Here is a 14,907-nt window from a genome sequence, read left to right as displayed (position 1 = left end):
CTGGCAGTTCATCAAGGAGAAGGGCTTCCTCGGCATGATCATCCCCAAGGAGTACGGCGGCAAGCAGTTCAGCGCGCACGGCCACTCGGTCGTGATCACCAAGATCGCCACCCGCAGTGGCACGGCGGCCGTGACAGTGTGCGTGCCCAACTCTCTGGGCCCCGCTGAGCTGCTGCTGCGCTACGGCACGGAGGAGCAGAAGAACTACTTCCTCCCGGGCCTGGCCAACGGCAAGCATTTGCCTTGCTTTGGTCTCACAGGCCCGTCATCGGGATCAGACGCCGCTAATATGCGTGACACGGGCGTTGTCTGTGAGCAGGATGGCGTGCTGGGCATCCGTGCGACCTTCAGCAAGCGCTACATCACGTTGGCACCGGTTGCTACGTGTGTAGGCTTGGCTGTGGATGTGAAGGACCCGCAGGGGCTGCTGAAGGGCACGGGCCACCCGGGTATCACGGTGGCGCTGCTTGAACGCAACCACCCTGGTCTTCAGATGGGCAAACGCCACGATACCATCTCGATTCCTTTCATGAACGGCCCTGTGACGGGTGCGGATGTGTTCATCCCGATGTCGAAGGTCATCGGTGGCCAGACCCGTGTTGGCTACGGCTGGAACATGCTCATGGACTGCCTGGCCGAAGGCCGCTCGATTAGTCTGCCTGCCGCAGCAGTCGCTGGTGCGAAGCTGTCGGTGAATGCTGTCGGTGCCTACGCGCGCGTCCGCAAGCAGTTCAAGGTCCCCATTGCCAGCCTCGAGGGCATTCAGGAGCAGCTTGCTATCATCGGCAGCAACGCCTTCATCATGACGAGTGGCCAGCACATGGTTAATGCAATGATCAACCAGCACGAGCAGCCCGCTGTCATCAGTGGTGTATGCAAGCAGCAGATTACCGACCGGGGTCGTGATGCTGTCGTTCGTGGCATGGACGTCCTTGGTGGCGCCGGTATCTGCAAGGGCCCGAACAATTTCCTCGCCAACATGTACACAACGCTGCCGGTGATCATCACTGTTGAGGGTGCGAATGTCTTGACGCGTTCGCTCATCATCTTCGGTCAAGGTCTTACCCGTGCTCACCCTCACCTGTACGAGCTCATCAAGACGATTCAACACGGCGATGATCTGGAAGGTTTCAAGAAGGAGCTGGTCAACCTGGTGCAGCACGGTGTGACGAACACGGCTGGTTCACTGAAGACGGCGGTCACGCGCTCGCGTATCAAAAAGCAAAGTAGCCTGCTTGAGCACTACGAGTCTCAGATGGACAAGCTCTCGAAGAATTTCGCGATGTGCGCAGATCTTTCACTGGTGCTTGGCGGCAAGCTAAAGTTTGCTGAAATGATCTCGGGGCGGTTTGCGGATGTGTTCTCAAGCCTGTACCTCGGCTACTCGGCAATGTGGTTCTACAAGAACAACCGCCACGTTGAGGGGATTGACGCGATGTTTGACTACGCCATGACCCAGCTTTGCTACGAAGCGCAGCAGGGCATCGTGGGCATCAGCAAAAACTTCCCTGTTCCTGGTGTTGGTCCGATCATGCGCGGCTTGTCATTCCCGTTCGGCCTGCCGTACGACGCCCCTACGGACAAGCAGAGGCGCCAGATTTCGGACCTGATCTCCACCGACTCGGGTATTCGTAACTTGCTGAGTGACAACGTCTTCGTGTCGGAGAACCCGAAGGACCGTGTGACCCTGCTGAACGCGACGCTCCCCAAGGCTGTCAAGGCTGACAAGACGCTCTCCGCACTACGCAAGCAGAAGCGCAGTGCCACCATTGACGAGCAGAAGTTCATTGACGAAGTCGAGGCTGCGCGCGAGATCATCATCCAAGTGGACAACTTCGACGCCCTCGGCGCTGAGATTGGCAAGCCCAAGGACTACGTGCGTCCCGGCATGGTTGGCAGCATCTTCGAGAAGAAGAACTAAGATATCGCCGGCTGGAATGACCTAGTGAAGGCCGCGAGACCGTGAAGGAATGAATCCTCACGGCAAACTCGCGCGACAGTAGGAAGACACAAGAAACCAAAACATTTAATGCAGTACAAACTTACTTGAACCATTCATCCGGACGAACATTCCACAAGGAGAAGCAAATTACGTGCCCGGGAAGAGTGCATATCTCCACAAGGCTTTTATTACATCGCCATCTCTCTTTTGATTGATTTCTTCTGGGCAAGCAGTTTGCTTTTGCGCCAGCGCTTGTTCCTTAAGGAGGCTCATCAAGTCACTAGCATACACGGGGTCCAAGCAAAAAAAGAATGCCCACATTCATCATCGTCGTGAATTATCGAGTCCGCTAGATGATCTGAATCGGCAAGATACTTCAGTTCTCTCCGACGAATTTCTGCACAAACAACAGCAAAACCAAAATAATCACGACAACGTCAGTACTGCAGGTTCGTTCCCCCTGCCATTGCTGCTCAACGCACCTCGGTGTTTTGTCGGGCGCACCGCACGAAGGCGTCGGCCACTTCCTTGCACTTCAAGACGTCTGTCTTCTTGTCTCTATAGCACTGCAAGCACGCCTCGCGCTCGGTCGAGCACTGCACGTCGCGCAGCGGCGCGCGGTACTTCTTCTTGTTGATCTCGGCCACGAGCTGCTCCACGCGCTGGTTCTCGCGCTCCTCCTGCTCCTTGGCGAGCTGCGCCTGCTGCGCCAGACTGGGTGCTCCAGTGGTGGCGGCCTGCTGCTGCTTCTGCTTGAGCTCCACCTCCATTTTCTTCCGGTAGTCGTCAGCGCCCTGCATCAAGAGCATTACTACGTGTCAGACAGATCCACGGTCTCAGCGTTGATCCCTTCATGGATTGACGCACCTTGTTGTAAGCCATCTGCAGCTGCTTCTTCATGACCGCCTGCTGCCTGCGAAGTAGTAATACCACGGCGAAACAATTTAGTGATAATGATACCGTAGTATACTATTATGCTGCCCGCGTACTGCGCGTTGATGCCGCCCGCCGCCTGCTGAGCCTTGGCCGAGGCCTCGTGCGTGCCGTTGATCTGATCGATGAGCGCCGGCGTGAGGCGGATGGAAGCGCGCGTCTTCCCGTCGTGCTCGTCCTCGGGGCGCAGCTCGGCCGCCGCCTCGTTCGTCACCACGCGCGACTGCTTGGCGCCCATGCTGCTGCTGCTGCTGGTATCTCGCTCCCGATCCCCGCTGCCGGCTTCACGTCGGGTTTGCGGCGCGTTTGAGGCCGCACAGCATTTTCAGCCAATGCGCATGCGCGAAAAGAGATTTTTGATTTTGACCAATGCACAGTCGGTAACGTACCGGTACAAGATCGGTATGTAGCCATCTACGCTGCACGCGATGTTAAACGTTGCGGCGAGCTTCCTGGCTCTAACATACTAACTATGCGCGCTCATATTGAAGGGGACGATAGCGTTGTGCTACAGCTTGAAGGTTCGACCCGCTCTGCGATGGCGTTCGCAGCTCGACTACCCGAAACGGGTCCGTTTCGCAACTTCAGCTTGCATTGTGCAACGCATTGACAAGCAAAGTGGAAGCAGGCCGCGCTGCTGGCGCTCGCGTGAGGCGGTGATGTCAGGCCGCGCTGCCGGTGCTCGCGTGAGCTGGTGATGCCAGGCGACTTGAAGCGAGGCTGCATGTGCGTAGTTGAAGTCGCGGCGATAAAGAGATGCCCTCCGAGACCGGCGGCACGAGCTCGACGTCGCTGTGCCAGTGGCGCGGTGCCACCTCACACCCCCTCGTAAGCGCGGGCCCGCCGCTCGGCCCGAGCAAGCAACAACAACACAGATGGGGCCGCCGCCACTGGCGGTAAGTCAAGCTCTGCACTTGCAATGCGCACGTCCGGATCCCCGCAGCGCGGCTGCGGCGTGAGTGAGCTATTGCCGCCGGCAGAGGCTTCCAGCAGCAGAGCAGCAGTGCCATTCAACCTTTGAGTGCATGCACAGGATGCCCCGAGCGCACTGCGCGCTGAATCGAGCAAAGCGCCCATGGGCCGGCGTCATGGATCCATTTCGTGCTCTTGTCCGCCTCGACTATCCTCCCCTGGGTTGGACGCCTGGGGCAATCGGCCAAAGACCGGTAGTACCTCCTGCCAGACTTTATTTTCACAAGTTGCTCAGTCGTTCATAACTGCCGATTTCCAGTATAAAGCATACAAAAGCGTACCTTCACAACCGCATCTGACGACCACCCTGCCTCTGCGCGAAAATCCTCAGCCCCACGATCTCTGCACCTGACCGAGCAGGTCCACACGTCAGCAGCCGGCGCTGGTGCTCGAGTCAGGGTCGACGTGTCAATGCGCTCACTCCCCAAGATCCCCTCGTCAAAGCAGAGCTTCTCCCGCACCAGCGCGCCATGTCGGACAAGCAGAAATCGGCCCTGATCGCCGCCTCCGTGGTCACGGGCGCCGCCGTCGGCTCGTACCTGGTGCGGGCGGCCATGCGCCCCGTGCTGCGCGCGCGCGCCGCCACCTTCTTCAAGGGCATGCTGGCGGACGCTAACATCGTGCTGGACCGCGATATCCGCGTGTACGACGAGGACATCTTCCTCGACTGGGTGCACCGCGGCATGTTGGCCATCGGCGAGTCGTACATGGCCAAGAAGTGGGACGCCATCATCCCGCTGGACGAGCTGCTCACGCGCCTGCTGTCGCTACCCGCGGACAAGCGCCGCAAGATCTTCAAGGCCTGGAACGCCAAGTTCGTCGCGCTGGGCGGCAAGATCTTCAACTACCAGTCGCCCTCGCGCGCTGGCATCGTGGGCGCGCACCACTACGACCTGGGCAACGACTTCTTCAAGCTCTGGCTTGACCCGTACATGCAGTACTCGTGCGCGTACTGGAAGGGCGTCGAGGACAAGCACGACCTGGACGCCGCGCAGCGCAACAAGCTGCACTTGATCGCCAAGAAGCTCAAGCTCGAGCCGGGCATGCGCGTGCTCGAGATCGGCTGCGGCTGGGGCGGCCTCGGCTGCTTCCTGGCCAAGGAGTACGGCGTGCACGTCACGGGCATCACCATCTCCAACGAGCAGCTCAAGGGCGCCCGCGAGTGGGCCAAGCGCGAGGGCGTGAGCGACCTCACGAGCTTCGAGTACTGTGACTACCGCAAGATGCACGGCCAGTTCGACCGCGTCGTGTCCATCGCCATGATCGAGGCCGTGGGCTTCAAGAACCTGGATGAGTACTACGGCGTGATCAAGCGCTGCCTCAAGGACAACGGCCTCGCGCTGGTGCACGGCATCGCCGCCAACCGCTCCATCGAGGTGCCGATCCAGCTCTGGATCCTCAAGTACATCTTCCCCAACGGCTTCCTGCCGTCCGTGGCGCAGATGGTCACCTTCTCGGAGCGCAAGCTCATCGTGGAGGACGTGCACAACCTCGGCCCGGACTACGACAAGACGCTCATGTGCTGGTACGAGCGCTTCCAGGCCCACCTCAAGAAGGGCGACATCGACCGCCCCGAGGTCTTCTGCCGCATGTGGGACTTCTACCTGCAGTACTGCGCCGCCGGCTTCCGCGCGCGCACCATCCAGCTCGTGCAGATCGTCTTCTCTAAGAAGCGCGCGGACCGCTACGACGCCGTGAGATAAACGAGGCATCAGGTAAGCGCCAGCAGCACCAGCAGCTCACCACAGCTCTATCTGGAGGTGGAAAGCATGGCCTTGCCTGCGCATAGGATACAACCAACGTAGACAAGAGGTTACTCTGAAGATAATAGTAGTAATCCAAGCAGAAGTTCTGTCGGGACGTGACGACTGCATCATGGTCCAGGATATCGTACGTCATGCGCTGTGGCTGTAAAACGAGGGGCCAGTATCGCTGGGGATCGGGGCGCTACAGTAATCGACTCTCCCCTGCCACGTATCAGCACAATCGCTTCGGAGCTCATGGCGAAGCCGACGCGGAACCCGGCGGCGCCGAGCATCTACCGGCCCGGTCTGTTCGACGGCAAAGTGGTGCGTGCGTGTGCGAGCGCCAGGAGAGGAGAGGCGGGGGTGAACTCTGATTGACACGAGTGCACCGTTGCCATTGTAGGCCATCGTCACAGGAGGAGGAACAGGAATCGGCAAAAGCATCGCGTACGAGCTGGCGTTCCTGGGCTGCACGGTTGTGATCGCGTCTCGGTAGGTGTTGGAGCTCCGGCGCTGATAATGGAGGAGCCATATTGAAGCCTGTTTGTCGGTGCTGCAATCCAGGAATCTTGAGCGGCTGACAGAAGCTGCAGACAAGATTCAAGCTGACGTGAAGGCTGCGAACCCGGCGTCCGAAGGCTCGGTGCACCCGATCGCGTGCAACATCCGCAGCGAGGAGCAGGTGTCGAACCTGGTCGACGAAGTCTTGGCTAAGTTCAAGTGCGTGGACTTCCTCGTGAACAATGGTGAGCGTGCAAGCCCTCGGTTTACTTACCAACGTCTCGATAGCGTTAAGCTAACCCGCTTGTGCCTGTTTGTAGCTGGCGGTCAGTTTCGTTCGCTCCTTGAAGACGTGTCGCTGAACGGGTGGCAGGCTGTCATGGACACCAACCTGTAAGTTGTGTGTACCTTCCAGTTCAAGCAAACAATCGCTAACCAAATGCTCTACTGTAGAAACGGAACCTTCCTGATGACAAAGAAGGTTTACCACGCCTACATGAAGGAGCACGGCGGCAGCATCGTCAACATCATCATCGTGCTGGATAAGGGCAGCCCATGCTTGGCGCACAGTGCTGCTGCTCGCGCTGGCATCGAAAGCTTGTCGAAGTCGCTGTCGGTGGAATGGGCTTCCTCCGGCATCACTCTTAACTGTGTTGCTCCAGTACGCGAAGAAGAAGTTTACCACCTGCATCTGGATCACCAATTTGTAACGAGCTTTGTGTCGTGCAGGGTATCATCCTATCCAGCGGCGTTGAGAACTACCCCAGTGGCGCGGAAATGTTTGAGTACGCGGCGGAGAAAGCAACGGCGGCAAAGAGAATGGGCAGCGTTGAGGAGGTCTCAGCGAGCGTGCTTTACTACTTGTCTCCTGCCGGTGCCTACGTGACGGGTGATACGATGCACGTGGACGGCGGCTGGCATCTCATGGGACCCCTTCTCGATGTCCCATCGCACGAGAACAACCACCCGTACGGCACAAGCAAATTGTAGACTACTACAAGATATCCTCGGGATCCCCGCTACTCGCCTCGGACTTCGGTAAATGGAATGCTTGAATTTCTACTTTCACATCAGGTGGTTTGGAGGATTATTGTGCGAGGGATTTAGTGGTTGCTTTGCCGTTAGGGGTGGCAAAGCAGAAAAAAACGTGAGTAGAGGTGTATGCCACGTGCTCACCAACGAGGAAGCTGACCTGCGCAAGTTCTCGTCATCGAGGACATGTGTGAGTACGATACCATAGGAGAACTAAAGGACGTTTATTATCCTGGCCAAGCTTTCTCAGATCCAAGTTCTCAAGACTGCACCGCTTATGACGACATCTTCCCGTTACATGTGCTTGGGCTCTTTCTCAACAACTTCAACTTTGCAATTCAATTTTGAATCGATGTTAAACAGCTGTTGAAGCTATTTGATGCATCAACAGCTTCATCAACCTCAGCATAGATCGCCACAACTGCATTCGCCTCGCTGCCGCCACCGCCGCATCATGATCCGCGCGCCCACCGCCTCGAGCATCTACCGCCCCGACCTGTTCCAGGGCAAAGTGGTGCGTCTCGTCACGCCCCACCAACCCACCACCCAACCTCTGATCTTTCTGATACCTTCCATGGCAGGCTATCGTCACTGGAGGCGGCACTGGAATCGGCCGCTGCATCGCGCACGAACTCGCGTCGCTCGGCTGCTCCGTGGTCATCGCAGCCAGGTGTGATACATAACTACTCCTCTAAATTGCCGGCCAATTGACCGAGGGCTGACTCTGAACTAATTGTGCATCTGAATCGTCAGGAACGAGGAGCGCCTTCGTGCGGCGGCCGAGACGATCCGCAGCCAATTGAGCGCCACCGGTCGCGACCTGAAGGACGTCATCCACCCCATCGTGTGTGACATCCGCAAGGAGGAGCAGGTGAACAACCTGGTGGACGAGACGCTGGCCAAGTACAAGCGCATCGACTTCCTCATCAACAATGGTGCGCAGTGTGTCAATACTACAGTTTTCCTGTGTGAGGTGGCTAATTGGTGATTGGATGCTAGCTGGGGGACAGTTCCGCGCCCCGATCGAGAAGGTCAACCTGAAGGGCTGGGAGGCTATCATGCGCACGAACCTGTACGTTGTAGAGAGATGAACTACTTGGAACTTGGCTGCAACTTGTGCTGATAGTGCTATGGCGACGGTTTTGGGCAGGAACGGCACGTTTATGGTCACCAAGAAGGCGTACCACGCGCACATGAAGGAGCACGGCGGCAGGATCGTCAACATCATCCTCGTGATCGACAAGGGCTACCCGTTGATGGCGCACAGCGGCGCGGCTCGTGCTGCAATCGAGAACCTCAGCAAGTCGCTGTCCGTGGAGTGGGCTGCGTCGGGCATTACTCTGAACTGCGTCGCACCGGTATGTTAGCATGACAACTTGAGATGGTTTGTTGTGAAATCCTGGATTAATGGTGAATGCGGTGCTAGGGAATCATCCTGTCAAGTGGCGTGGACAACTACGAGGGCGGAGCTGAGCAGTTCCACGTGGGAGCGAGAAAGGCCACCGCGGCGAAGCGTGTTGGGAGTGTCGAAGAAGTATCGGCAGGCGTGCTGTACTACCTGTCTCCTGCTGGAGCGTACGTGACGGGTGACACCATGCACGTTGATGGCGGTTGGCATCTGCTGGGTCCGCTGCTTGCTGTCCCTACTCACGAAAACAACCCCCCGTACGGCACGGTTGGCGCCAAGTTGTAGACTACAACTTGTACTGCAGCTTGCAGCACTTTGCGTAAGTTACCACTTCTGCTTGCAGTCGTAAATACTCGACATCTTTGTCGTAGTTTTCGATCAAAATGCCCGCAGCAAAGCTGATAATGTTGAGAGAAACTCAAGACATGCCAATTCAGAATTGCGTACTAGTAGTATCAGTCAAGAACGTGCGATGTCGGCTCTACTGCGATTTTTTTCCCTCACGTGCTTAACCATTTTAAGCACTATATTTCTGCTCCAAACGAAATCTATTCATCAAGCACTTCCCCCACTGGTTTTTGCTAGTGGCTTAGAACAAAGCAAACGCTGCAAAGCTGACAACGCCAAGACAAAACATCACCTTGAGTGCTGTAGGGAATCTCAAACGCGAATTAACGTACGCAAAAGCCAGAGCTGAGCGAAGATACTGAAACACGACGCGATCATCAACTGTCTAGGCGTGAGATCGATGCATGATTCTAGCTTCGAGGGAGGCAGATACCACCACCGTGATATTCACAAATCTTGGACTAAGACCCACGTTAGAAAAAAAAACTACTAAAGCGTATCTCGCTCGTGCACCGAGCATCGGCATTTTTTCGGGTTTACCACTCCTGTCGTTCACCACGCAACTGTTGTTGGCGACGTTCTTGCTCCAGTGCGTCCCGCACGACGACCTTGCCCACGACGTAGACCCCACTCGCCACCATTCCGTAGATCGCAAACAAATATGAGGCCACGACGCTCGCGGCGCCGATGAAGCCAACACCACGAACGCCGTGGCGCTGAGCGGGTCTGGCTGGTACGAGAAGACCATGTTGACGAGCGAGAAGAAGAAGTAGAAGAGCGCTCCCAGCAGCCCCGTCGTGAAATTCATGACGGCCACGAACACCCAGTTGAGCACCGTGCTCAGCACGTCCTCGTCGCGCGCCGCCAGCACGCGCATGATCATGTGGTAGAACGTCTGCTGCTGCGCGAAGATCTTGCCCTTCTCAAAGGCGCTCCAGAAGCGCGCGCGCACATCGGCCAGCCCGAAGTCGGACCAGAGCCCCACAAAGGCTCGAGCCTTCTTCATCTTGTCCTCACGCTCGCGTTCCGTTCGCGCCACCTCGGCCGCCCACTTGTCGGCCACTGGCTGGCGCTGGTCCACCAGCGTCTTGTACGGCTCCCGGAAGCGCCAGAACCAGACTTTGGCCTCGTCAGCGTAGGCTTGGGCCTCCGTGAACTTGGCGTAGGCCTCATGGTACTCTGGCATGTTGGCGGCCTCCACGACCATGTTATCGTACGTGGCCTTCATCTCCGGCGTCACCGTGCGCAGCCCCGGCGCCAGGAGCATGAAGAAGAGGCCCACAGCCCACAGCACGAGCCCCACGCGCACCTTGGGCGACTGCAACGCTTTGCTGGCTACAGCCTTCACTAGGGCGACGCCCGGATCGCCCCCGTCGTTGGCGTAGTGGGCGCGCTGCATGGCGTCGGAGTCTGGAGGATTGACACATTGGCGGAAATGGTGGAATATTAGCCTGGGAGGGATTCTAGAGGCGGAAAAGACACCGGCGTGTAGAAGAGCGCGGTGGAGAAGGTGAGAGGAAGGAGAAGGCGGCGTACCGGCTGCATTGGCGCTCGGGTGGCCGGGACGGCGACGCATCTTGACGCTGGATCGGGTAAATTCTGGAATGACAGAAGTTTTGCTTTTGGAATTAAGAATATTTTGATTTTTTTACATTTGGAATTCTAACTTTTTAATTTTGAAACGACGTTGAAGTTTGTGCAGCCATTTTAATTCTGGAACGACGTTGAAGTTTGTTGGGGGTATTTCAGTCTCGCACCCTTGTCGAGAACGATACATGGTCGTCACCTGCTGCTGTTGCTCAAGCGCCAGGTCAAACCGGTTGTTGCCCCCTGGATCGCTGTCACAGTACACGTGCTTGAATGGCGCATCAGGGCAGAAAAGCGGATTCGAAGAAGAAGTTTGACGTCTCGAACGACTTTAGCGATGCATTGAACCGCGAGAAACTCCTCCCCAAGATCACGAAGGATGCAACGCCACCCCAACCTCGCGGCAGCAAAGTTACACCGGGAATCACCACATTACCGGAAGCTCACGACAAGAAGCACAAAAACTCTACTGACGCTAGTGCACTCCAGACCGCAGCACCTGCAAAGCGAAGTAGCATCGCCGGAGGAAAGAAGTCCGAATCAACGTCGATTCCCCCGTCAAAGAGAAGTAGCGCTCCAGTAGTCAAGACACAGCCCGAAGAGATAACCGCTGCTGCGTCAAAACGGAGCAGCGTTCCAGTGGTCAAGGAATCGGCGTCGACTGCCGCTCAAAAACGCAGCGGTAGTGCTGGGAAGAAACGCAAATCGGAGGTGCAAACTGCAGCAGCTACGAATCCTGAACAAGAGGTCAAAGATAACAAAGCAGGCGATCCGGAAGAAGACGCCAAAGGTCTGTACGGCATCTTTGTTCGGACACGACGGTGCGAGGAACTGTGTTCGGGCCTCGGCCTTACAACAAGCGATATCCGGAAAATGAAGCGGAAGTACGACGATAACGACATGTATCATTCGTAAGTCTTGCAATTTCTCTATGCTACTATGATTGGCTAGGAAGATCAGCTGATGACTGTGTTTCTAATCTGCGGCAGCGGCGAGATCACCCAGGCCGAGTTCTTTTTCATGATCAATGAGGAACGACGACCCCTAACGCTAGGTATTTTCAAGTTTGCTGACGTGCCTGAGTCGCAAAAGTTCCTGTCCTTCGACCAGTATTTATTGTGCGTCGTGAACTTTGCAGCGCTCACAAAGCCAGAACTGTATCAGTTCGTCTTCGACCTCTATGATGCTGATCAATCCGGTGCGCTTGATGAACGTGAGGTTACCAAGATGAGTTTGGAGCTTCAAAGCAAACAGTTCCACTTCCCAGCCAATGTTACTGCAGCCATTAACATGCTTCAAGGCAAAGATGGTCGCTCTGCATTGGCGCCTGACGACGGGCTCGTAGACCTCGGTGAATTCATGAAATTCGCGAAAAGCTTTCCTGTGGCCTTCTACCCGATCATGAACATGCAGAAAAATGTGCGTGAATCTACACTCGGTGAGTCGTATTGGTCCCGTATCACAGCCAATAAGCTCCGCGTCCAGGAACTAGTAAGTTACATGCGGCACCATCACGGTGCCGTACCTCAGCTCTCGTTCCGCGAATCTGTAGCTAGCATTTTCTCTCGTGAGATATTCAATATCCGCAAACGTGCTGGCGAACTTTACGCGCTTGAACTTGCCCAACGACGTCGTCTGGACACTGGAGAAGTCGAGGAGGGTTAAACTTTAACGCGAGACTCATCTAGATACTGGCGTTTCGCTAAAATTCGTGCCCGAGCCATGGCGTTGTATCCACCCAGCATCAAACCCATGAGCCAACTCTTCCAACTCATTCGTGGTAGCCGTCCACGATGCTCGCGGAGGTACGCGAGAAGCGGCGGCAGAAGTTGTTGCTCTTGCATCTTCCTCTCCCAGTATTTTTCACCAAGCGTTCGCGCGCGGATGGTGCGTTGCATTTGAATGAGCGGGAAGAAAACCACAATATTGTGGCGTACGAGCTCCTGGAAGTCCTCGAAGCTCAGAGTTGAAGGCAACCCTGTTAACGGAGATATTGCGTTGGTCTTAAAGTGGCGAGCTGCCACTTCAATGTTGTGTGCATACGATCCCCCCGCTGCCTGCAATATCTCATTGAGACGACGAGCATTCACGGTGTCAATTCCTCCAGCGAAAAATGCGTCGTAGAAAAACCGCCAAAGCTGAACCTCGGAGAACGCCGCAAACGTACATACAACTCGGAGAAATTGATCAAAAGTAATTCGGGTCACTGAAGTCGTGATGCCTGCTAGGCGAAGTAGCTCCTTAGTCACCAGATGAGACCTCTCGAAAGCCTTGTCGTCATTAATCAAATGGAAAAAGCCACGCACTGTCACGGTATCACTATGCGAACCGTCCTCATCGTCAAACTTGCGCCGTAGCGTACGTACGTCTTCACGGGTCATCCCCAACCTTTTGCACATATCCTCGGTTTCTTTGCTCTCAAGTAGTCGACCATAGACTGCTGATACATAAGACGCTCTCCTCGATTCTGCTGCTGGTGCTTGGGCTGCCACAGAGCCAACCACTATCTTCGTCGGCTTGAGTGATCGACGCTGGACTTTGACCCACGATATTCGTCTAATGCTCATGGTTGCGAGAATACTTGAACGTTCGATAAACTCAAAGCCCGAATGAAGGTAAACCTCCTTGCTGGGTGGGGGTGCGAGGTGCGTTGGGATGAATTCGTTCCGTTAAAGCGCTCCTTGCATAAATTTAGGAGATCTGTTCGATATTTGCAGCTCGATAACGCGTCAGTGCCTAGATGCTGCCCTCACTTCCCTAGTAATCGTGGAAAGCGTATTTAGCCAAGCGTACACTACCCATCGAAATCAACCGATCCCATTAATCGTTATGGCTGGTGCGAAGTTGGCTTATATTCATGAAGAAGTCAAGCCTGACAGCGCAAGCAGCAGAACCGCGTCCGTGTCGAATAACTCGAAAAAAACCAGAGGAAGCGAAGAAGCTACAACAGACATCCCGGAAACTCGAAAGAAGAAAAAGAAGAAGGCACGCAAGGATGGCAGCATATCCTCAACTGCCGGCAATACAAAGACAACCAAGAAGAAGAAAACTCCCAAGAACGGCGAAGAACGCCGTGTCAGCGATGCATCTGTCGAAGTTCATCCCGTTTTTCGAAAAGAACCCTCGCAACGAAAAGTTCAGGTTAAGCAGCGATCATTTACCACTCTAATTGACACTGGTAGCTCTACGATAGCTGTTGGTGATGTAGCGGATGATACTGAGGCCACTGCTCCGGTAGTCGATGAAACAGGAGGATTTGCAAGTGGGCAATACGGAGCGCTATTGGAAACAAAGCGGGCTGAGAAGCTGTGTCTATCGTTGGCGCTCGAAAAGCGACACGTGGGAGGAATGCTACGTGCATTTAGGCGTGAAGAGCAATTAGGGGATGGAGAAATAACTACCGGCGAGTTTTTCTCGATGATTCACGAGCAACCACGGCAACTCACGACAGGGTTGTTCGAAGAAGTGGGTCTTGCTCGAAATATCAAGAGGTTGCGCTTCGACGATTTTGTGCTTTGCGTAGCCACCGTCGCGACGTGGTCCAAAACTGAATTGCTGCATTACGCGTTCAAACAATTCGATGTGGACGAATCTGGGGTGATGGATGGCCGAGAACTTCGCGCGTTTTGCGAAGGATTGAAAAACGATAGTAATATCAGCCTTTACTTCACTAAGAACGTCAACACGGCTCGTGAAAAAATTGCAGCACGTGAACAAAATCATTTGACCAGGGGGGTTCCAGGACAACTCGACCTTGATGCCAACACCGTTGTAGATCTTCAAGACTTGGCCAAGGGGACGACAGAATTCCAGATTGCGTTTTACCCGTTGCTGCAACTGCAGCAAAACGTACGTGCATGCTCCCTTGGAGAAGGCTTTTGGGCTGGGGTTGCTCAGCGCCGTCAGGAAGTAGAAGTGATTGTACACTATATGCGCGTTCACAGCGGTAAACTGCCTTCCTTTTCCATCTTGAAGCGCATTATAGCGTATTTGATGCCGTTTTCGCGTGCGAACGCGCAGTTGGTGGTTTACAAGTTAGCAGTGCTCAAGTTTGCAGAAGAAGGGCGACTATGGCAAGAGCAATCGAAGGCTCGCGCAGAAGCAGAGGCTCAGGCTCAGACATTAAAGGGCATTCAAGAAGAAAATCGTGATTCCGCCAAGTCATAGATATATGGGCGGGTGAAATTGTGGAGTACGGTTCAGAAAGAGTTTTTTCGTCAAACTTTTGCTCGAACTTCATCAAGATACTGCCGTCGCGCTAATGCTCGGGCTTGTGCCACCACGGTATTTCCTCTGAGCAGCACGCTTATAATCCAGTTTTTGAAACCCATGGGAGGAAGGCGTCCGTGGTGAAGATGAAGATGTGCTACGAGAGGCTGCACGAGATTTTGCTCGCGAACTTTCCTCTCCCAGTACTTTTTGCCGAGTGTTCGCTTGCG

At 55.3% G+C, this 14,907-nt stretch overlaps 6 protein-coding genes across 6 annotated transcripts; 4 read left to right on the top strand and 2 right to left on the bottom strand.

The window, feature by feature from the left end:
* Positions 1–2,318: 2,318 nt before the first annotated feature.
* IUM83_15029 (uncharacterized protein) lies at positions 2,319–3,113 on the bottom strand (the record flags this gene model as incomplete). The annotated part of the gene is made up of 4 exons (XM_067939812.1): positions 2,319–2,339; positions 2,425–2,736; positions 2,810–2,855; positions 2,932–3,113. The coding sequence occupies 4 exons, from the start codon at positions 3,111–3,113 to the stop codon at positions 2,319–2,321; spliced, it is 561 nt and encodes a 186-aa protein (XP_067791294.1).
* A 1,204-nt stretch (positions 3,114–4,317) lies between these two features.
* On the top strand, positions 4,318–5,550 carry IUM83_15028 (Cyclopropane-fatty-acyl-phospholipid synthase; the record flags this gene model as incomplete). The annotated part of the gene is made up of 1 exon (XM_067939811.1): positions 4,318–5,550. The coding sequence occupies one exon, from the start codon at positions 4,318–4,320 to the stop codon at positions 5,548–5,550; it is 1,233 nt and encodes a 410-aa protein (XP_067791293.1).
* A 297-nt stretch (positions 5,551–5,847) lies between these two features.
* IUM83_15027 (Peroxisomal trans-2-enoyl-CoA reductase) lies at positions 5,848–7,083 on the top strand (the record flags this gene model as incomplete). The annotated part of the gene is made up of 6 exons (XM_067939810.1): positions 5,848–5,916; positions 5,996–6,084; positions 6,157–6,338; positions 6,414–6,486; positions 6,547–6,754; positions 6,823–7,083. The coding sequence occupies 6 exons, from the start codon at positions 5,848–5,850 to the stop codon at positions 7,081–7,083; spliced, it is 882 nt and encodes a 293-aa protein (XP_067791296.1).
* A 496-nt stretch (positions 7,084–7,579) lies between these two features.
* Positions 7,580–8,818, top strand: IUM83_15026 (Peroxisomal trans-2-enoyl-CoA reductase; the record flags this gene model as incomplete). The annotated part of the gene is made up of 6 exons (XM_067939809.1): positions 7,580–7,639; positions 7,707–7,795; positions 7,879–8,060; positions 8,125–8,197; positions 8,276–8,483; positions 8,552–8,818. The coding sequence occupies 6 exons, from the start codon at positions 7,580–7,582 to the stop codon at positions 8,816–8,818; spliced, it is 879 nt and encodes a 292-aa protein (XP_067791295.1).
* Positions 8,819–9,328: 510 nt separating this feature from the next.
* On the bottom strand, positions 9,329–10,457 carry IUM83_15025 (Midasin; the record flags this gene model as incomplete). Its single annotated transcript, XM_067939808.1, has 3 exons — positions 9,329–9,342; positions 9,422–10,291; positions 10,418–10,457. The coding sequence occupies 3 exons, from the start codon at positions 10,455–10,457 to the stop codon at positions 9,329–9,331; spliced, it is 924 nt and encodes a 307-aa protein (XP_067791383.1).
* Positions 10,458–11,341: 884 nt separating this feature from the next.
* IUM83_15024 (Acidic fibroblast growth factor intracellular-binding protein) lies at positions 11,342–12,133 on the top strand (the record flags this gene model as incomplete). Its single annotated transcript, XM_067939807.1, has 2 exons — positions 11,342–11,379; positions 11,458–12,133. The coding sequence occupies 2 exons, from the start codon at positions 11,342–11,344 to the stop codon at positions 12,131–12,133; spliced, it is 714 nt and encodes a 237-aa protein (XP_067791327.1).
* Between the last annotated feature and the right edge of the window lie 2,774 nt (positions 12,134–14,907).

The sequence above is a fragment of the Phytophthora cinnamomi genome, assembly GCF_018691715.1.
Source record: "Phytophthora cinnamomi strain GKB4 chromosome Unknown Contig40, whole genome shotgun sequence".
Lineage (NCBI taxonomy): Eukaryota > Oomycota > Peronosporomycetes > Peronosporales > Peronosporaceae > Phytophthora > Phytophthora cinnamomi.
The sequence above is the reverse complement of the archived record's forward strand: the minus strand, read 5'-3'. Positions and strand labels throughout refer to the sequence as shown.